The 21776-nt window shown below is 44.7% G+C and overlaps 1 protein-coding gene across 8 annotated transcripts in view; it reads left to right on the forward strand.

Moving 5' to 3' along the window:
- Window positions 1–21776, forward strand: part of ralgapa2 (Ral GTPase activating protein catalytic subunit alpha 2) — a 56965-nt gene that overhangs the window by 12444 nt on the left and 22745 nt on the right. For 5 of the 8 annotated variants that reach the window (XR_003885940.1, XM_029826559.1, XM_029826560.1 and 2 more), the window contains exons 8-37: window positions 106–244; window positions 377–585; window positions 711–956; window positions 1177–1353; window positions 1630–1764; window positions 1827–1975; window positions 2081–2192; window positions 2423–2660; window positions 2949–3128; window positions 4602–4748; window positions 5037–5159; window positions 5457–5542; window positions 5625–5715; window positions 6105–6278; window positions 6560–6727; window positions 7173–7366; window positions 7446–7544; window positions 8010–8165; window positions 11272–11400; window positions 11549–11677; window positions 11787–11845; window positions 12018–12126; window positions 13089–13199; window positions 13538–13606; window positions 13888–14025; window positions 15840–16017; window positions 17329–18148; window positions 18713–18784; window positions 18946–19069; window positions 19152–19307. Coding sequence is in view for 6 of the 8 variants with exons in the window: in XM_029826559.1 (XP_029682419.1) it covers window positions 106–244; window positions 377–585; window positions 711–956; window positions 1177–1353; window positions 1630–1764; window positions 1827–1975; window positions 2081–2192; window positions 2423–2660; window positions 2949–3128; window positions 4602–4748; window positions 5037–5159; window positions 5457–5542; window positions 5625–5715; window positions 6105–6278; window positions 6560–6727; window positions 7173–7366; window positions 7446–7544; window positions 8010–8165; window positions 11272–11400; window positions 11549–11677; window positions 11787–11845; window positions 12018–12126; window positions 13089–13199; window positions 13538–13606; window positions 13888–14025; window positions 15840–16017; window positions 17329–18148; window positions 18713–18784; window positions 18946–19069; window positions 19152–19307 (4917 nt within the window). In the remaining 2 variants the exon portion in view is untranslated. Of the gene's footprint in view, window positions 1–105; window positions 245–376; window positions 586–710; window positions 957–1176; window positions 1354–1629; window positions 1765–1826; window positions 1976–2080; window positions 2193–2422; window positions 2661–2948; window positions 3129–4601; window positions 4749–5036; window positions 5160–5456; window positions 5543–5624; window positions 5716–6104; window positions 6279–6559; window positions 6728–7172; window positions 7367–7445; window positions 7545–8009; window positions 8166–11271; window positions 11401–11548; window positions 11678–11786; window positions 11846–12017; window positions 12127–13088; window positions 13200–13537; window positions 13607–13887; window positions 14026–15839; window positions 16018–17328; window positions 18149–18712; window positions 18785–18945; window positions 19070–19151; window positions 19308–21776 lie in introns of those variants that run through there. The other 3 variants (XR_003885945.1, XM_029826572.1, XM_029826567.1) reach the window with 3 other exon arrangements.

Consider the following 21776-nt stretch of genomic DNA (forward strand, 5'->3'; position numbering starts at 1 on the left):
TGTCTGGATATTTTCCAACCTTGCTTAAAGTGTTGTGTAGCAAACAATCTCCGGGACCAAGTGCTCTCACTGCAGTGACCTCGTCTCCTCTGCTTTGTTTGACAGGCGTCCAGTTTAGAATGGAAGAATAAAGAGAACCAGGACACTGGCTTCAGGTTTCTCTTCAGCCTTTTCAAAAAGTACTACCTTCCTCATCTTTTCCCCTCTTTCCCCAAGCTCACGAATCTCTACAAGCCCGTATTAGGTAAGATCCCTCCTACAGAACGAACATAAACTGTTGACTACACTTAATCTGTAGAATAAAGTAGCTTTCCATTGGGTGAAAGAATATCTTGATGGCTGGTTGTAACATTTTCTTTCTCTTGTTTTCAACCAGACCTCCCTCATCATAGGCCAAAACCCTTGTATGTGCCAGTGACTAGAAACAATGAGAGCACTTTTTGCACCAGGGACCAGTACCTCGCACCTCGGGTGGCTTTCATCAGCTGGTTAGTCACTTTCTTCCTGGAGAAGAAGTATGTCAACAGTGCCGCAGCAGCGCAGAGCGCCAAGAATGGTGCTGAGGTCATTCCCAAACTCATCCAGGTGAGCGTCACAGTGCCGTTGCTAGGCTCAAAGAAATCAAATTATTTTAACAATTCAAGCGTGTACAAATGGAAGCCAGTATTCCAAAAGGGTACATTTTAAGTTTGACTGTCTCTGGCGTCCAGACTGTCACTGCACCCAGTAGCAGCCAGGAGAAGGAAAAGGATAAGTTATCAGATGGGGACGTGGCTGGGCCAGCGGGCGAGCCCGAGAAGAGTCATTCTAACAGCAGCACGCTGTCCGATCGAAGGCCCAGCGATTCCAGTCTATGTAGCATCGAAGAGGAGCACCGCTATGTTTATGAGATGGTGCACGCCATCCTGCTGTCCACCAGGGAAAATGTGAATTTTGTCAATGAGGTCTTCCACCAGGTACATTTCATTCAAAAATGGTACAAACCATTAGTTACACTGTAGGTATTTTAGACATTTTAATTTTACCAGGAACAGATTGTTGTAATGCGTCTTACTTGGATGGCATGTGCGGTGTCGCCCTCTGCTGGCCGTTTAGCTTTAATACGCCAAGCTACGTTTTGAAAGCTTCACATGCCCCTGGGATTTTTCCGTTTCAAATTTAAGGTGCGTTTTTCAGGCCTTCCTGCTGCCATCATGTGAGGCATCAGCAACCAGGAAGGTGATCAAAGTGTACCGGAAGTGGATTCTTCAGGAAAAGCCCAACTTCATGGCAGAGCCTGACAAGAACATACATTCCCATGAAGTAGATAGCTGTGAACAGACACGCAGTACAGAGATCAGCATACACATGCAGGTAACCCCAACATACACAATCTTGTAATTGATTATTTGTTGTTTATCAAATATTAATGTGACTACATTACGTTATTGCTGCAAATAATGTTAATATTGCTGTATTTTGAAAAGTTTCACAATCTGGTTGCTTATTATTTAATCCAAAACAAGTACTGGCATACCTGCTTTAATAATAATGTAATAAGTTAAACAGCAAGTCTGTTTTTTCATATATTCTCTTGGATGCTTTGGCTGGTTTCGACTGACTCAACTGTCCTACTGTGTCTTCTGCTAGTCCTTGCAGAGTCATGGTCACAGGCGGACGTCCAGCTGGGGGAGGACTTACTCATTCAGCAGTGCCATTAGTCGAGGCTTTTTCACCGAGGAGCGTAATACAGACGTCAAGACGGGGATCCAGCCGGCTCTGCAGGTGGGTTTTGGTGTCTTTCCCTGTGTTTACTTCGAGGTTAATTGCTTGCTTTCTATGTTTAGGTGTTCCTAACCAACTCATCTAACGTGTTCCTGTTGGAGCCATGCCAGGATGTTCCTAAACTCCTAGATAACCAGGTCGAAGTGTGCAAAGGCGTCCTCAGCATCTACCGTCACATGATCATGGAACACACCATGGACACACAGACGTGGTTAGTGCTGTGGAAAGGACGGCTCTTATCAGTTTAAATGATGCGTGTGATTCTTTCTTGGCGAAGGTACATGACGCCTCTCTCTCTTATATCTGTGTGCTTCAGGGAGCAGTTGCTACAGGTGCTGCTGAGGGTCACAGAGGCGGTGATGAAGAGGCCACAGGAAAACCAAAAAAAGGACAGCTTTGCGCAAAGTTTAGCATCGATTCTTTTTAGGGTACGCTGACACGCCAAATAGCTAGAAATGTAGTGTCTTGTATGTTTATTGTCATCATAATTGCCTCACAGACACGTGTCATTGGAAAGATTGGAATCGACTGTTTAGAGGTTTCTGGAATTTAATTCTAAAAGTAGAATGTCAGAGCTGTTAACCAGGGCTGAAAACGGACAGCTGCAGCCAGGAGAATCGGTGCTAAATCACCTCTGCTCATCTCATTCTACATTCAGACCATCATTGTGGCGTGGGTGCGAGCCAACCTGTCTGTATTTATCTCCCGGGAGCTGTGGGACGAACTGCTGGCAGTGCTGTCCTCTCTTACCTACTGGGAGGAGCTGGTGATGGAGTGGGCCAACATCATGGATTCACTAACAGCTGTCCTGGCACGCTCCGTTTATGGGCTGGACATGGCCAACCTGCCTCTGGACAAACTCAGCGAGCAGAAGGAAAAGAAGCAGAGAGGACGTGGTGAGGGCCAAGGGGGTTAAGAATAAAATGAGTGGACATTTTGGTGATTGTTGAGTTGACCACTATTGTCCTGAAGATCTTTTCTTATATAATTGAATATAAAGTTATAGTCGTTTTGGGAATTAGAGACTCTCTTGTCAGATAAAAAACTCACAGGGGGTTCTTTGTTGATTGTATTCATGGTTGTTTCTCCCAGACCGTATCAAACCACGGCTTCCAGTGAATTACAACTCCACAGTGGCACTAATTGCAATGATAAGGTCTACATGCTGACACTTTTTAAAACAGGAGTACTCCAGGACTCCCAGAAGGCTGCAGCTGTAGCCCGTTCCTTTTCGCTGAGCTGGAGGAACCAAGGCGAGCCAGGCGGCCCAGGAGTTCAGGAGCCAATGAGGATCCGTTCTGCGACCACATCAGGAGCTCCCGGGGTGGAGAAGGCACGTAACAACGTCCGACAGAAGGCTTCCGGTGAGGACCTGCAATATCAGTGATGGCTGAATTGTTGCTGCCTGTCACTTAACCGTGTCTGCTTTTTTTCTATCCACGCTGTTATAATCTCCTGGCTTTGTGCGAGCCAACAACACAGTCCTGATAAGCTTCTGGCTTCAGACATATTGAATGTTAAAGCCAGACAGGCCCCGCGTGGGCGCTTAACCCAGGTGTCGTTGAAAGAACCGACCAAAGACAAAGAGGCCAGCAGATGGCCGCCATTGTTGCCCTCGTATGTCGCAGGCCCGTGTCAACATGTTCCCATGTCAGCTCAATAGCAAGCATACAGCACAATCCCCCTGATGGCATGTCAAAGGCCAGCTTTGGACAGTCATTGTTATTAGCTCAATTCAGTCACTGCAAACACCTCTTATCTGATGAGAACCTGGCAGGCTAATTATAAGTTGAGCAGGAAGCCAATATATTAGCAAAGTCGCCGCAGCGCCTGCCGCGCTTGTCTTCATTTTGTCTAGACAGAATCTTAATGTGCTGGATTAAAGACAAACCCTTCTCCCTTCTTGGCCTTCCGCCTCTTCACTTCCACCAGAATTCCAAATGACAAGCTGGTTGAGAGGGAGGAGCGGACATGGCTGTGCCTAAATAGACTTTGGAATTTGCGTCTGACTGATTGTGTTGCGTGTGTTCATGTTGACATGGCTTCTGTGCAATTTAATGCACCTATTTTTCTTTTATTTGCGTACGAACAAAGATGGATATTGAATACGACTGCTTCAAAATCTCTTCCCTTTCTTCCCACTAATTGGATTTCTCCCACATTGATCTTCAAAGGCTCAGTGAACCTCCCCCTCCTCATCAAGAGAAGGCACACACATAAATTGCACGGCGCTATTTGATAGTTCATTAAGAGCGTAATTAATGCTCATTAATATGCATACATTGGAAGCAGCGGCGGGCAGAGACGATGTATCTTGCGCATTGAAGGGCATAATTAAAGCACACTGGAAGCAGCGAAGAGAAATGTCTCCTTTCACTGCTGGCTGGGACACAGCCTGAAGTGCTGTCCAAATACAATGGCAATGCCTGCGCTTTAACAACTGTCAAAACTTGAATGTACTTGAACATGCTAATACAGGCTGACATTGTTCTGAGATCTTCTCTTGGTCATTGAGAAGATGGCTGATATCTCAATGAGGTTCTTCATCTACAAAGGCCCAGTTTAAACTTGCGCGCACCACTGGGGTAGTTATCAGTCCTGGTTTACTAATATCTGAATAAATTATTTGGCTGGAAACCCCTTTTCTCTGCTCTTCAAAGGTAGCTCTTACAGTCACAGCCGTGCTTTTCCCCTTATTACGATGTCTTTATTGTGCTGCCTGATCAGAACTGTTGTTTTGTCAGATTATGGTGCTTTACTGTTAAATACTGTCCTATTTGTTTACTCTTTTTTTCCTGTTTCCACTGTTTTTCCTTCTCCTCTTTCCCTGATGGAAGCTAAACGGAGCCAGTCCATCAGCAACTGTGCTCATCTGTATGAAGCTTTGCCCACTACTAAAAGCGTTCCTATGCTGCTCCACACTGTGAGCTCTTTCTTGCCTGGTATTTCTTCTGGTAACTCTGCTTGCTCTCACAGACTCTCAGGTAAAGTGCACTCTGAGAGCTGCACGTGTTTGTGCATCTGCCTCCTCCTCCTCCTCCATCTGTTACGACATCATTTCACTAGTTTCTGTGTGGTTGAGATTGTGTTTGGGTCAGAACTGTATCGACGGATCGATGTTGGCTAACATGTTGACTGTTGCATCACTACTGCATGAGTATGTCACGTAACATTCCACGTACGTGTTATAATCCCTTAGATAACTCGAAAGCATGTGTTTGTTCAGCCTCGTAACCGCACACGACCTTGTTTTGGTTTCTCGTGCCTGTTAGACGTGGAGGAGTGTCAGCTGTCAGAATGTGGTGGCGAGGAGGAGTTGGGAGGCGGAGAAAGCCCTCTTCCTCGTAGCAGCAGCACTTCAGACATTACGCAACAACTGTCTGAACATTTCCCAGGTAACAACACAGTAAAATGTCTCATGTGTGTTGAATAGATGTAATTAGGAGGACATTTCTTCATCTGTTTGAATCCTGAGGAAGTCAACCATGCTGCTAATGCCAGAACAAAGATAGGAAGTGATCGACTAATATACGATGAAGAATAATTTAGCTGCTTAATGTGACTGACCAGTAACACTTTAATGCAATTAGGATTTGAGTTATTTTGATACTCTTGATTGACTCATTAATGTTATGGGTCAATATATTATTGTGGTACCAATGAAGACGGAACCTTTTTCTCTCTGTCTTCAGCCCAGAAGACGGAGTGTTCTCCCAGTTCCTATGTGTGTGACAGCAGAACATTAGAGGGGAGAAGAGACAGCAGTGAGCTCCCAGTGGTGAGAAGAGTCGTCCTTTACTCTACGATGTCAGCACAGTTGTACTTGAAACTTACACAGTTCCCCGTTTTGTCTGTTCTAGATTCTCATCCAGCCAAGCAGTTGTCCATCTGAGACAGAAGTCAATACCGAGGGACGCCTGAATTACACCAGACACAAACTCCGAGAGAAGAGTTAGTTTTAACTTCTGTCCTGTGATTTCTAATAGAGTGTATTTGTGTGTGTGTAGGATTTCTTCGTTTGGGTTTTGTTTTCTGTGATGAGAATCTTAATTGACCCTCGCGAGCCGAGCAGTTCCCATGGAAACAAATACAGTCGGGTCTTTGAATTCAATTGTCAGCCTGTATTTTGAATTTAGTGCAGCTGGCGAAGCTCTGTGGACACTGATTGTGAACTTCAAATGCCAGTTTTGTCAGGCCGAGTAACTAAAGTGAAAAATCTGCACCTCAATCAGAAACATTTGACATTAAACAAACTGAACTGTTTGTTTCGGCTAACGGGTTTTTTGAATTCTTACATTAAAACTGTTTTTTTTTGTCGCCCTCACTTCATCTCAACCAAGGTGAGAGCATAAGCAGCGAGACGTCCAACGGCTACCTAAACGAAGCTGAAGCGACCTGGTCGGCCTTTGACGAGGAGGCCGACACCCAGTCCACGCAGTCGACCCACATGGACGTGATGACTGACCCTCACAGTCAGGGAAGTCTTCTGCTCAGCCACAATGAGGCTTTAGCAGGTATTGAAATTTAACTGCGTGTAGTTGTCTTAACACTTGACTAGCTCTGATGTGGGCTTTTCCTTTTCTACCGGGGCCACACACGCATCACTGCCCGTGTGTCCATGGCGAGCTCTCTGATTTAGACCCATCATTAAGGCAGTTTTTGTTGCGTTCACGTTGTCCCTTCCTCAGCCCAACCTGGACTGTCTTGTGCGCTCCTACATTGTCATCATGCAGTTGTCAGTCTTCCTTTGTTCCGTCCTCAAACCCGGTTTTGTTTTCCCCTTTGTTGTTTTTAGGTCCTGACTGTGTCTCCCCTTCCCACTCTGCACCCCTGTCCTACCACAACCACTATCCCCAGAACCCGCCTGCCTCACCAGCCCTGCTGGTGCACACAGAGTGTCCACGGGACTACCCCCTGGATGACACCATACATCAGTCTGTCTTGCACATGCCCCACCACTTGGGTACTGCCCCCCCCCGCTCATACGTATATGAAACACAGTATCCATCTACCCAGACTTCTTTACTTTTCATCCTTTGGTTGAGAGTTTTCTGTACAGATGGTGTTTAACCTGTTTGACACATTAATTACATCAGGTTATGTTGCCAAGCAAGAGTTTTGTTAAGGGCACAGAAGTCCATGATTAGGTTCTCTGTGATGCGCCACTTGCATTTTCCATTGCTGTCCTCTCCATCCTGTTGTTTTCCATAATGCCCAGAAGAGGGAGCTGTCATACTCTAAGTTTTGGTGACAGTGACATTTTTATAGTTTTCACAGTCTAAATCTAATCTTATTCTCCTTGTTGTTCTTAAATGCTCGTTTCAGTTGGGCTTGTCCAGCCAGAAGTAGGTTTGAACTATTTGTTTGGTGGCCCGCCACCTTGAACCCTGCTCTTTTTGACCATGCAGACAGTAGCGAATGCCTTGCTGATGATGTCAGCATTATCGCTGGTGGGACTCTGACTGGTTGGCATGCCGATTCAGCCTTCGTCCTTTGGAGGAGGATTTTGGGCATTCTGGGAGATGTCAACAACATTCGTTGCCCCAAAATCCACGCCAAGGTCTTCTCTTACCTTTATGAGCTCTGGCATAAGCTCGCCAAGGTAAGCCTACAGAACAAACTCACCGGTTCTATTGGGTACATTTGTTTCTGAGCGCGGTGTTGATGATGCATGCTTTCAGATCCGGGACAACCTTGGTATTAGTGTTGACAACCAATCTTCTCCACCTCGTCCCGTCTTCATCCCTCCAATTAGAATGCTGGCATCATGGCTCTTTAAGGTATAACCACTCATATTCACAATTATCAAACACCTTTCATGTCAGTTATAGAGTAAAACAATAAAAATGAAATATTTATTGAGCAAAAGGCACTGTAACTTCAATACTTTATGCTCGTAAGATCCACATAAATTCACAAAGCATTAAAATGACTGTTTACGTCCAAATAATTTTTGGATGATGACAATAACCAACGATAACCAGTAGGTGTCGCTCTAATTCAGATTCATAAACAGATTCACAGGGATCCACAAGCCCGCAGTCAGCATACACGTATGTCACATGGAAATGTTAAGGAAAACATTTTCTTTATGAAAACCTTCGGTTTTAACTCGACGATCGAGATTTCTCAAATTTGATTTGTATTTTTGTTCTTTTAAAAGGTCACAATTGATCCCCATCTCATGTTATTGTGGTAGTGATGAATCTTAAGCCCGTCTCCATCTCTTTTTATACCCGTCTCAGGCCACCATGCTGTCTGATGAATACAAGGCTGGCAAGTTGCAGGCCTACAAGCTGATCTGTGAGATGATGACCAGGCACCAGGATGTACTTCCCAACAGTGATTTCTTAGTGCACCTCTATCACATTATGCACAATGGCATCAACAACAATGACCAGGTACAGCCCGCAGGTGGTGGCTAGATGTTTTTCTTGCCCACCAACAGATGGCAGCGCAGTTTAACTCACGTTCTGTGCATGCGCGACCCGTAAGGAAGCATGAAAGCGAAGGTTTGATTCTACTATCGGCGTGTTCCTATTTGTTGGTTTGATTCAGATTAATTTATATTTGGCTCATCATGAACACGTACACCAGGGTCTAATATTGTAGCCCGCAGAAGTGAGGACTGCGGTCACTGGGGACGGTGATCGCAGAGACTCGTTAAAGATTTAACCAGTCGTCAGGAAAAATCTGTGATCACCTGCCTTAGCCACACCCTTTCTCACATTTTAATCTGGCCTGGCTCCTTTCATTCCAGGCGACGCTGAGTGGAGATAAATGGAGTTTCAAAAAACAAAGAACAGGGACAAAAGTGTGTGTGTGGGGGGGGGGGGTTGCTTGCAAGTGTCTTGTGTGTGTATATGTATGCCCTCCTGGCTCCGATTCTATTGCACTTTGGCAGAGCGACAAGCTTATTAGAATGTTTTCCATGTCGTTAAATAATGTTTTGAGCCCCCGTCGCGTATACGTGATTAATTAAGGATTGACGTCTGTCGTGCTCCGTTAGAGTGACACGGCGGCCAAGGCCCCAGAGTAGGCTGGACTGACTGCCTGTGTGCATGCAAGTGTGTGAAGGAGCGGGAGGGGAGCGTGGGGAACGTAGTTTAGAGTAGAGCAATGACGGGGGGGGGGGGTGCACCAAGGGACGAAGCAACATACTCCGGCTTTTGTTGTTGCTCTGTATAATGCATCAGGGGGGCCAGAGCCAGGCTGGCCACTGAAGCATGCTCAAATTGGCCGGAGAAAAGAGTCCTCACGCCACACAATAGAGGACAGCCGCACGCCTGCTTAACATAAGAAAGTCCCCCACCCCTCCCCCCTTTGGCGCTGCCTCCTTGCACCGCCCCAACCCCTCTCAGAAATGCCCGATGGATTAAACATATTTAATAACTCGCAGCAAAACTTTTCATCCACGCGGAGAATCAGTCGCTGCAAGTCCCTTGCTTCATGTCTTGATTTTGATAGACGCCTACTTTATGTCTGTGTCTAAAATGCCGCTTTCAAGTTTAATTTTGTTCTCTGTTTATTTTGTGCTTTCGGTGAGTGTCAAAAATGTGCGCAACACACCAAATAGGATCATTGGGACTCCTCGAAATTTATTTTAAATACAAGAATGGTGACATTTCGTTGGAGGGGTTATAATTCCAATTGACAGAGAGCCAAGGTCAGGGCTATTGTCCTGATTGTGGGTCCTCAATCAGTCAACACACAAAGGCTCAAGCGTATTACATTAGCAGTGATCTGCGTAACATAGCTACTGTCTGTCAACACAAATTCATCTTTAAGGTTTCTTCCCTGCTTTGCAAAAGTGAGAGAAGCTATTGCGCACATGGATTTCCACTCAATAGATTTAGCAACATTCAGCCAGTTTGTCATCAAGGAAAACATTTCCTTATTTTGGAGCCACACAGGAAGTCACATATTAACAAATGAGCTGTGATAGTTTCTGTTAAGGCCAAATCTGCTGTCAGATGAAATAGTTTATAGTGACTAAAAAATTGCTGCATAAGAGGGGAAAACAGCTCATTTACCAAAAAAAAAACATTTAATGCTGAATACAAAACTACCTATATATACACCACAGGAGAGGATCCTATAGACATAAATGCACATACATATATTAAATATAAGCAGCCTATTCTGATCTTATGCCAGTCGTGTTATCCTGAGCTGAAACTTGTCACTTCTGTGCTAGCATGCAGACAACATGTGCTTTCCTGAATATGAGGCCAAGTAAAAAGACAGGAGGTTGTTGTGTTCAGACTTACTTTAATGTACCTTTTGTTGTTGTTGGGGCCATCCCTACTGTGCACACAGTGCCACATGCAGGGTTCAATTGTCATTTCTATACACACTATAAATCTGCTTCCCTCTACTTTCACATACAATAGAAAACACTTTGCATTTTACATTTGTGGTCTCCTCTAAAATGCTCATTTGAGGCAATCAAGCAACAGTTTGTTGCAAGCTAATTACCTCTGACAGCAGTGCACATTATGTTTCAGAGGTCAATTACCTACAAAATGAGGGTAAAATGGGTCCTCAATCCTAAAGCTCTTACCACCAATTTTCCGCATGCAGCACATCCTGTTGGTTTGATTCTGCTTGCTTATTCTATTTCCCCTTTGTTCACCTGCATTCCCTATTTATCAAAGCTTCAGGTGATTAATGTCATTGCAATAAACAGAGCAGGAGGGAGAGAAATTGTCTGCATGTGTGTTTGCTAAGGTGCCCCTCGCTTCAGCTCGAAACAAGATGATGTTTGAACGGTCCGATTTACGCAGCTTTATGACTAATAAGGCAGGTGTTTCCAGCTTGGACCTTGCCTTTGTACACAGACCAACGCACATCTCAGGTAGAACAATCGTCCTGGCTTATTGGCGCGCTCCGTTGTCATACCAGTATACAGTATGTGCATTTTTTTATGTATCAGAGAAAAATGAACAAAGCATCCCATTAATTTTGACCCTATCTAATGGTGCTCTCTGCCATTGCACTACACTGTACATGGACTCGCAACTGGCCACCTCTACCATAGAACAGCACATTACGCCTAGCTTTAATTATAGGTTTACTTTTGTGTACTGGATATCCTGGCTACAAACATGGATGGTCTTTTGTTGTCCCCTTTAAGGTCCATATACCATCCACCCTTCCCTGCGCGCCTTGTCTGTCTTTTAGGGACATGCACATAAGTACCTTACTCTCATCAGTACACTTAAAATGCTTAGCCCGCTTGCTGCAGGGAAAAGCTTTCTCCCCGTGATGCCTCTCACACAATGTCCCATTTACACACTAATTTGGCTTTCCTCTGTCCACGCTAATAAAAAAAATAAAATACATCCAAATTCAGAGTGTGCGTTGACTCAAAAAAGATTCAGTTTTGGTTCTGAGGGAGAACAGCTGTTTATTACCAATCAATCAGGTTAAGACAGTAATGGATGGGTAATGATATCAAAGTGGAAATCGCTCTTTGTTTCCAATAATGTGTTTGCTTGTCTTCAGGATGTTTTGAACACCATCATCCGCTCCTGTTCTTCTCGTTTCTTCTTCCTTGGCCTGCCTGGCTTCACGCTGCTTGTTGGAGACTTCATCACATCCTCTGCCAGCATCCTCAGCTCCAATTCCTCAGAGGTACATGGAAAAATCCAGCACGTGGTCTAGAATATCAAACAAGATGGTCATAAAGCGGGAAAGCACTGATGGATATTGTGAATAATTGCCTCCTTTTGTCGGAACTAAAAATGGTCACATTCATTTTTGTTGTCCGTGTTGTTTTTAGGCGCCGAGGGTGGAAGCTCAGACAATCTTGGGCTCCCTTGTGTGTTTCCCTAACGTTTATCACCAGATTCCGTTGCTGCAACACGTGCCTGCCTCAGATGATGTCATTGTGTGCAATGAGGATATCAAAGTAGGAAACCCTCCCTTCCGCTCTTGGCACATTTTAATTGTAAACACGTCGTTCTTTCAAAGGACTTGACACTGGTGTAAAATGTGGGCATGTTGTCTTTGCTGGGCAGGATTACCTGGTCAACATTTTGCTAGATACAGCAACTAAAGAACACTGTGAGGAGGCCAGGTATGGTGCCAGCGCTGTCCAGTGTGTCTTTTTAACATCATTTAAATTCATATTTAAATGGAAATCAGTGTATGGGGAGCACATCATGAATGTTAAGGCTTTTAAACACATTTCAGAAAGGTCACATCCCGTGTTATTCTTGAATGTGAGATTAACAGCTCGTGTGGTTCAGGTGCATCGCTGTGTGCAGCCTGGGTCTGTGGGTGTGTGAGGAGCTGATGCAAAAGAACATCCACCAGCAGGTTACAGATGCCATCAATGTTCTGGGTGTAACACTGAAGGTCAGTAACCCTCTCAGAAAAGGACCCTTCGTTCGTTCTGAAATGCAGTTACGCCTTGGTGTCAACTTTTAAAACTATTAATTCAGCCCCATTTATTAACTCTCCCTCCTGATCCATTTTTATCCAGAAATTCTCATTTTGTTGAAGCCTAAAGACACAGTGAAGGTGTGAGGGTGAACCAACATGTCTAATCATGGTTGGAAGAGCTCTCACAAGCTGAGTAAAGGGATGCAGAGAACCGGTTACGGCTGTTTTTCCCCCTTCCCTTCACAGAAAGGGATTTTGGGGTGGTAGCATAATTGTCAGGCTGCTGCCTCTCAGTAGATGTGGGCCAATTTAAGCAGCCACATCTCCCGGGCTTCTGCTGGAGCAGCCCCTCCCTTCTCTAATGGAGCAGTAATCACTCCCCTGCACAACTTGACACACAGACTCAGCCAGCCCCAAAATAGAGGGTACAGGCTGGATGGAGGATCTAGGGGGAAGAGTGGCACTGAGAGTCTCTTTTCTAAAAGCAGGTGCTGAACTCTCAGGGCCCCTTTTTGTGTATGGCCATTTCTGCACTCCCCACAATGTCTGCTCTTGTTACATGTTGAGAGGCATTCAGCTGGAAGAAATGGGAAATTCTATTTTCTCTACAAAGAATTTCAAATCACTGAAGAAATCCACGTTTTGAAAGAAAATTGTCAACAACTGAGTTCTCTACTCCAATAAGGCTGGAAAAAAATGAGCAGGAGTGGAAATGAAATGATGCAGATTCTAGAAAGAGTAAATGAAAAACCTGAATTTGGGGGAAATTACTCGGAATTTTATCACAGTGGGGCGTCTTTTTCAGCCATCATCCTCTTTGAGTAACATCACACTGTGTCTTATATATTTATATATCATTTATATAATACACACAGTTAAAAAAGAAAGTAATTATTGATCATTTCTTGCCTTTTTCATGGTCCTTGCTTGTTCAGTTTGGGAACAAAGTGGTGGCCCAAGCAGCCTGCGATGTGTTTCAGCTGCTCATCACTCACTGGGAAAGACTCCAAAGGTTTGACCAAACGATGCCCAAGAAAATCATTGAGGTAACAGAAACACCCAAGCAGCATTATACTGAACTCTGATTCCACAGATAATCTTCGATAAACTACGTATTTATTATTTAAGCTGCATTTTGCTTGGGATGTAACTTTTAATGGATGATTATTAATTATTTCTGTTAATTGTCAATGCTAGCATTTGTGATTTTGATCACATCTTGTTGAATTTGAAATGCAGCCTGGAATATGTTGTTATGATTAGATGATGTGCCTATCATCCAAACACTGTGGCATGGCATCCATTTTAGCACACAGCTCTGACTTAGCTGATGAATAGGAGTGTGTCATCCAATTATCTTTCGCCTTGTTTTGTCCCAACTCAGATCTTTGTGGCGACAATAGCCTTTTTGTTGCCAGGAGCAGAGCACTCAACATTGGAAGCAGACAAAAAGGTATGTGTTGGAAAGAAGGTGATGTGAAATGGCTGAGATCTGAAAACCCCTTGATCTATTATGTTGGAGTGGTTTAGTTGCAGAGGAATGTTTCTATTGTCTCTGCTGTTGTATTTTCTGTGTTTTCTCTCTGTTCTGCTCTCCTGTATTAACTGTTATTATCTGCAACTGTCCCACTTTACAGCTACATCAGCATTGCACTTTGTTATTTTGGATTTTTTTTTTAGTGTTTGTTAAGCATACTGGGAAATGTAATTATGCTTTCTGTGTCATCTCATCAGTTAATGGTGTCGCTGCTGCTCTGTCTGCTGGATTGGTGCATGGCCGTCCCCCTGAGTTTGCTGCTGGAACCCATCACTATGTCTTTCTTGGAGGATCGCACATCCCATAAAGCTCCTTTGCTGGATTATATCTATAGAGTGGGTAGTCTGAGTGACAGCTGTGAGGTGTTTAAAAGGCGCCTGTTGATGATTTCTCCAACACATAGTTTTCCCTGCTGAGACATTCATGATTATATCATATAGGATTTGCAACAAAGTTGCAATTTGCACTGTTTTATTTATAAATACTGTTTAATATCTCTCAGTAGCCCATTTCTTTTATGGTCTGACCCTGAGGATGAAGGGTGAGGCTTCAGGCACAGATGAATGTGGTATTATTCATTCCCCTCTGTCTGGGCAGATGCGGTCAACGGCAGATCTTTGTAAGGATGTCACCCCTGATAAGAAATGGTCCAATTATTCAAACGGGAGTCTTTGTCCATTTGATAAGCTCAGGCTATAAATGCTTGTCCTAAAGATTTGAATGGAATATGTCTTAATATGAGAGCAACTGCAGCTGCCACGAAGCCAAAGACAATTAGGCATGATTGGTCGTCCATCGGCGCACAAAAGGTCTGGCCCCTGTGGGTTTCACTGGGTTTGACAATATAAATGCCATATCGGGACCACAATCTCCACTTGCACAGATACACTAATTATTCTCCATATCAAGCAGGGAATCACTTTTTGGTTTGAAAACACATCTTTTCTATTCTGTCATTGACATTTGTCAGGGACATGCTAGCAGGGCGTGGCCATTCCGTGTTTCTACTTTCCTTTCCCCTGAATTTTTTCTCTCATCAAAAAAATATATTGCACAACTGGCCACAGATTCCCGCGAATAAAAGGATGTGCTTAGTTTAAAAGAAAAAAACAAGGAAATGGAAATGTGTTTTTGCTCCTAGCTGTTCGTGATTGTCCATATGCTGCTGCACTTCCTGCATTTACACGTGTATACATAAGGACCCCAAACATGGGAGAAAGGGTCATACTTATACTTATCTAATCCCAAGAATGCTCTGTTCAGTGTGCAGTATCCTCCAAGAACTGTTGCTATGTGAAGTGTAGTCAAGTGTAGTTGTCAAGCACAGCTATGGGTAGACCCCCCTCCCTCTGCATCTCCACCTCTCCATAGAGGAACCTCTTAGGAGCTTTAGCAGAGCAGCTGTTGGATTCAGATCTTTTCAGCGTCAACACTCCAATCCCTCCCCCGTGCACCCAGAGGTCTGTTGAGCAGAATCATCCATACTGTCTACATTGCCCCACACAATACTGTTTCAGATGGCAGGGCCAGGCTGCCTCTCAAAGTGTCACTCAGCCAAGTTTGAGCATGTGCATGTGTGTGCGCGCGCGCGCCCTAAATGGGATTAGCTGTTGCATGGCTTTCACCATGTTGCTCTCCTGTGAATGAGGCACCTCCTCATTTGCATACTTCAGGCATATGTTTTGGCCATTGATGTAGTCCATGTGACCTTCACCCAGATTGTGCATCATACAGGTGTGAGCGCGTGTCTGGGTGCGTGTTTGCGTTAGGAACTGAGGGATAAAGTCTTAATTAAATCAAACAGTGTAAACCTGTCCAGTAGCTGTAATCAACTGCCCCAGTGCGCCTTATCTCGCCCTGCCAATGGATGCTTTGTCATCTGTTATGTAGATTGATACACTCACACATCACTAGAGAAATGGATTAGTGGCATTAAAGAGGCTCTTTTCTCCTCTCCTATGCATCCCCCAATCGTCTTATGATGTAAATGGCCCATACGGTATATTCATGTGTGCCTGAATTGTGTCAAGATACTGTAGAACGGAGCTCAAAATATCTGAGAGGCCGCAATTACTGTTCATTAATTTGTCGAACTCCTCAGTCAGCCACCCGCTGCTACCTTTTTTCTTTCTTCTACCTTTTTTTTCAGGTGTTACACTGCTGCGTCTCCGGTTCTACCTTGCACACCCAACAGAGCCGGTACCTCCTCAGCCTGTCAGATTTGTCCTCTGACTATGACCTAATGTTGGGTCAGGTTAACAGTTTTGAGCCGCCACCCTCCCAGACGACCGTCGGCGAGTTCGGTAACCTCCTCACTGTCGCCGAGGGTAAGAATCCGACGAGAGCACAGAAATGCTGCCGTTCGGCCCCTTGTTTTAGCTTCAGGCTCGGGGCACAATTATCCAGTCAGTGAATGCATAATGCCCGTAAACACGAGCTCATCTAGCTGCTAAATGATCGTAGATAATCTCTAAATGACCAGTGGGAGCACGGTTCTTCATGTGAGCGAAGCCCCTTACCGTACGTCCTGACTGTAGAAATAGATGTGTCTGCAAAAAAAATAAAATTATTGCCGGAAACTCTAAGTAGCCCATCAGTTTAGAGCCTCTCCATTAAATGGCAATATCTTGTTAAAAGTATGAAAAGGAAATCAACCACCACAGGGACTGGAATGCTCAACCCCAGAGAGTAGAGCCATTATGGGGTTTAGAGAAAAATGTGATTTTCTTTTTTTTCCGAGGGCTTTCCATGTGACCTTGCGGTTCCATTAAGCAATGTATTCCGCTCTCTGTCGTGCATTCTCAACTTTCACGAAGTCTTTAAAGCCCGAAATTGGGCTTAGCCTACTTAAACAATATCAGAACTTCGAAGCAATGGCTTCTGCTCGGAGAATCTCAAAAATCTTTGCTTTTTAGTTTCCAAATGAGGTTTTGTAGAAATGACAAAACACTATCAAAGGGGCAAACCAAAGAGTGCCGGCGTAGTTACATTCATGCCCCTACCTCATATTGATCAAGTCACATCAAAGGGCCAGCACATCTCTAATGCAGCTTGGCCTGCTTTCTAAAGAGCTTTCTCCACTTTGATGGGGGATGATGGTATTGATAGCACTGTCACAATGCAAGATTGCATCTTCTTGTTTTCCTCCATATCTGAGCAGAATAAAGCACGGCATGCCTTTCACTTGGGAGGAAAAACCTGTGCATTTACATAAATGCAATTCACTAAGTAGGGTCCTATTAAGCAGCCTAGAAAGATAGTGGTTCTCATTAGCACTCAGCCACTCTCTGCACTTGTCCATTGTAAAATGACTCAATGGGCTTTTCAAAGTTGTCTCATATGATTAGATGCTACCTACTTAGAGGTCCACTCGCCGGACTATTGTGAGGAAAGAATAAAGTATCCCTATTAGTAATTGTAAATGAGATTTGATTTAGCTTAAAAGAGCTAACGGTGATGATAGCATGTCTACACACAAATGTAGGCCTTTTGAAAGCCGTCCCTTTATGAGGTCCATTATAAAAGATCGCTTCCTGCGCGGCTTCATTTTAACCCCATGAGCAACTTCATTATTGATGAGCGTTACACTTTTTCAGAAATAATATCTTCTCACTCTCTTGTCTTCATTATTCGACCAGAAAAGAGACGGCGGAACATGGAGTTGATTCCCCTGACGGCACGAATGGTCATGACTCACCTGGTGAACCATTTGGGCCATCATCCTCTCAGAGGTGGCCCCGCTCTCCTCCACAGCCTGTTGAGCGAAAACCATGACAACCCCTATGTGGAGTCGTCAGAGCTCTCCTCCGAAGTCTTCAAAAGCCCCAACTTGCAGCTCTTTGTGTTCAATGACAGCACACTGGTGTCCTACCTGCAGATCCCCTCTGAAAGCCACACTGTCGGGCGCCCCCCCCAGCCTTCCTATCAAGTCCGCGTCATCGTGCGGGACATCTCGGGCAAATATTCTTGGGATGGAGCGATCCTCTACTGCACCAGCCAGGATGACCCCACTGATGTGGGTGTTTTTAACGAACCTGACCCCCCTCTTTCTACGAGCAGCAGTGTCACAAACAGCAGGAACTCTCCAACGAGCGGATCCTATAAGATGCGGCGCTCAGACTCCGCCTCCGACTGCTGCGAGAAGGCCGAGGTAGATGTTCTCGACAAGCTTTTGGAGTGCTTGGGCCAGTGCAGCCCAGAATGTCTACCCCATGCACAACTCAGACTCAACCAGCCAGCCCCCTCTCCCAACGGCATGAACTTAGAGCAAGAGAGCAGCATCCTGGAGGCCATCCTGCGTCAGACTCAGCAGGAGGAGAAACAAGTCCGAACGTGGGACACTGATGTAAGCTTTAGAGCCACGTGCCAGGGGAAACCCTCGCAACAGGAACCTAAAGCTCCTTTCTACTTCTGTCGGCTGCTGCTTAACGACCTGGGAATGAATTCCTGGGATCGCAGGTACTCCACTAATGAAAGTGGGCTTGGTCGGGGTTTGCCAGTGAAGTGAGGTCATACGAGATTATAGAAATTTTTGATTGGCACCATGAATGTATAAGACTGAAATAATTCTTTAAGTTACAGCATAACATCGTTAATTTATAACCCTAAGTTCTTTCTTTTAACCTCAAAGTAACTCAGCCTGTGAGCAGCCCGTTACTCAGGGTGAAAGCTAAGTTAAAAGCTTGCTGGTGTCTGGAGTGTCTTAATCTCCTCTCCGCAGGGAAAGGGTGCCCAGCTGTTTTCACCGAGGTCTACCGTGCAGAGCCACATCTTTGTTTCCCAGTAAATTAAAAGCTTACACCTCTTAATGATGGTGGTGCAACTTGTGCACAGCTAGCAGGAGATTGCTGCTTGCACCTGTGCCGTTGCTGTCTTTGTTATTCTGTGAAAGTGTGAAAGATTTGGCAATAGAACCATATTTCTGACATGACGGGGCAGGCGAGGCATAGGCCATACTACTGTATCGTGTAGCTGTGTTGATTTTGGAAGATATGGTTCAAACATTTGTTTTTGAACAAACAGGAAAAGCTTCCATTTGTTGAAGAAGAACTCGAAGCTTCTGAGGGAGCTGAAGAACTTGGATTCCAGGCAGTGGTAAATTCAATCTACAGTTATAGAACATCTAGTTCAGGTTTTTGGACTGATCTATATGGACAAACTGGCTCACACATTATTCTTTAACTCAGTTTTGGGAAAGTATTGATTTGGGTTTGTTTTTTTTACCGATTCTTTTTTTTTAATTATTATTATTATAGCCGAGAGACGCACAAGTTTGCTGTGTTCTACATTGGAGAAGGCCAAGAGGACAAGTGCTCCATCCTGTCTAACAGCTCGGGCAGTCAGGCCTTTGAAGACTTTGTGTCTGGACTTGGATGGGAGGTGCGGACGACTATATCCTCAGATGAACACGCAGATGTCCAGTCACCAAAAGACCACTCTAAATGATGCACATGTCCCTCAGGTGGACCTCGCTACACACTGTGGCTTCATGGGAGGACTCCAGAGGAATGGCAGCACAGGTCTTACAGCTCCCTACTACGCTACCTCCACTGTGGAAGCCATCTTTCACGTGTCTACACGCATGCCGTCTGACTCTGATGACTGCCTGACTAAAAAGGTTGAACGTTCTCCTTGTTTTAACCCTTAAATCACAATATCGTTCTTGCATGTCCGTGACATTTAGGCTATCTTCATTGCAAATGAATTGCATACAACATACATTACGTAACTGCATACTACATACACATACATACATTCTATTGTGCCTATTTGCTCGAGTGAAATGGCTGCACAGGCTGGTATTTCCATTTCTATGTTTTGTAGCCTTTAGTTGTGTTAAGCTTTGATCAAGAGGTGTGACTTAAGTGTGCGGGCATTGATTAGAGATCCCAGTCAGGGAAGCCTGAGCAGTAGAGAGTTGCAGGCGTGTGGGAGAGGAGAGGGCATGTGCCGCTGCTGTAATGAGTATGATTCTGCTGGCTTTGGCCCCCCTCCCTGCGTGCTGTGACCAGGGCCCGGATTCAGCCATTAGCTCTCCCTGCTAGGGCAGGCGCCTGCCGGATGCCGGCAGGATCCTTTTATCCAATTCCTGCTGCCGCCACAGGAGCGATCGATCGGGTTCTGCAGCAGGATTCTAAGCCGTAGCGCACCAGCAGCAGTTAACATGAAGAAATGAGCTGCAAGGTCTCTTCGCATGCTGCCAATCTTCTCATGCTGTACCCCACTGAGAAGGGAAATTCATCAAGCTCTGCTCCTGTCCAATCCCCTCGACCCCCCCCCCCCCCCCCCCCCCCCCCACACACACACACACACACACACACACACACACACAGCCATCCTCAGGAATAACACCCTTCTCATTCCAAACTTTGCGACTTGAGGTTCCTTAGACTGGAAAAAAGGTTTGGACTTTAACGAACCAGGCTCGGGAGTTTGATGGTATGCACTTGTAGTGTCTGGTTTTGGTCTCCAGTCTCCAGTCTAGCTTGCTGACTCAGCTAAAAGGGAGAAAACGATAAGCACATACACCATATATAGTATATAAAGAATTAATTTACTGATAGATGTAGGTTTGAGTGAAATTTGGCATAGAGCTTTGAATACTGATTTTCTTTTTTCCCTGTTTTTAAAAGATGAAAAGAGAAGTTGCAGCTTAGCTGGTGATTTTGGCCAGAGTGTATCTACTCTCCACGGAGTGTGCTGCTACTTCTCCTTCTATCATTTTACCTGGAATTTATGTGATTGCCGGTCCTTGCACCATTTGGCAAGCTGGCTCCACGCATGGTTGCCTCAGCAAAGGATGGGAAAGAAGGAATGAGGAACAGGCTTGTCAATTTAAAAATAGCACTTTCAATCCCCCACTTTGCTGCTTGTAACCATAGAGGCCTGGTGTGGAAGAAGGGCAGATGAGGGAGCTCTTGCTGCTTAGATTGCCCGTTTGAATGTGTGTGGGGGGGTGCACAGTCAAGCCTAGAAGACGGAAAACCATGAATTCCTCAATCCAATTGTGGGTTTTAGGCAGTGCAGGCTGTAGCAGTAGCAGCTGGCTTCAGTAATGTGGTTATAGAAGTGACCTGCAGAGTTGGGGTCAGGCCACGGGGAGAATGTGTGTGTACGCGCGCGTGTGTGTGTGTGTGTGTGTGAGAGAGAGAGAGGGAAATTGACGTCTGCCTCAACTATCACATTCACCCCCAGGCATCACAGCTTAACTGGGTTACGGCAGGTTGTTTTTATAAGGAGCTTCTTGTGTTCCGAGGTCTTCTGCTCTGTAGTTTCCATGTGCATGAAGCCAATTTGTGGAATGGGAGGTCAAAGAGGGCTAATTAGACAAGAGCCTTTGACTCCAATCACATTTTATTAAACAAGTCTCAAACATTTGGATGTAATTATCAAAGAAGTAAATAGATTGCTGCAGATGAAGACGGAGAAGAGCATAAGCATCCTCATTAAACTTGTGATTAAGCTCATCTGAATGCTAATATCTTAACCCAAATTAACATCTCGGCGCTAATTGTCTGCCACAAATGCATATTCAACATTTTCTCTGAAATCGTCCCAGTGACTGACCTGGCTGGTACCTGCTGATCCCTGGACAGACAGAATGAACTGGCGAGCTGCAGTAATCAGCATGCCGTGGATTTGTTTAAGATTACCATATTATCATAATTAAGGACTTATAATAGAATGTGCTAATTGCATTTTTTGTGGCAAGGGCATGTTTTTTAATGGCTCATTAGGTCCACAGTACATTGGCAGATGTTGTCCTCTGAGTAGAGGCTCACTTTTTAGTGTAATGATACAAGAGAAAACATCAGTTGACTATGGGCTGCCTATAAAAGAATATAATGTAGCGGCGTTCGTCTATTTTCAAAGGAAACAGCTGTTTTTCTATTACAAAGCAGCCTCAGTCAATTTCCTGTCATTTTAGCGTATATTTTTCATCTTGCAGTTTCATTTGTGTTTGTGAACAGTGTGGAAATGGGAAACAATTTAATCTTTGATGGGTCAACTTAATTGGATTTGATTTTAAAATGCTCTCTTTATGCATTTGGTGTTTGCAATTTGAATGTGTAATAACAAGGCCAAA

This window comes from Takifugu rubripes, chromosome 2 (assembly GCF_901000725.2).
Source record: "Takifugu rubripes chromosome 2, fTakRub1.2, whole genome shotgun sequence".
In the NCBI taxonomy this organism is placed as follows: Eukaryota; Metazoa; Chordata; class Actinopteri; order Tetraodontiformes; family Tetraodontidae; genus Takifugu; species Takifugu rubripes.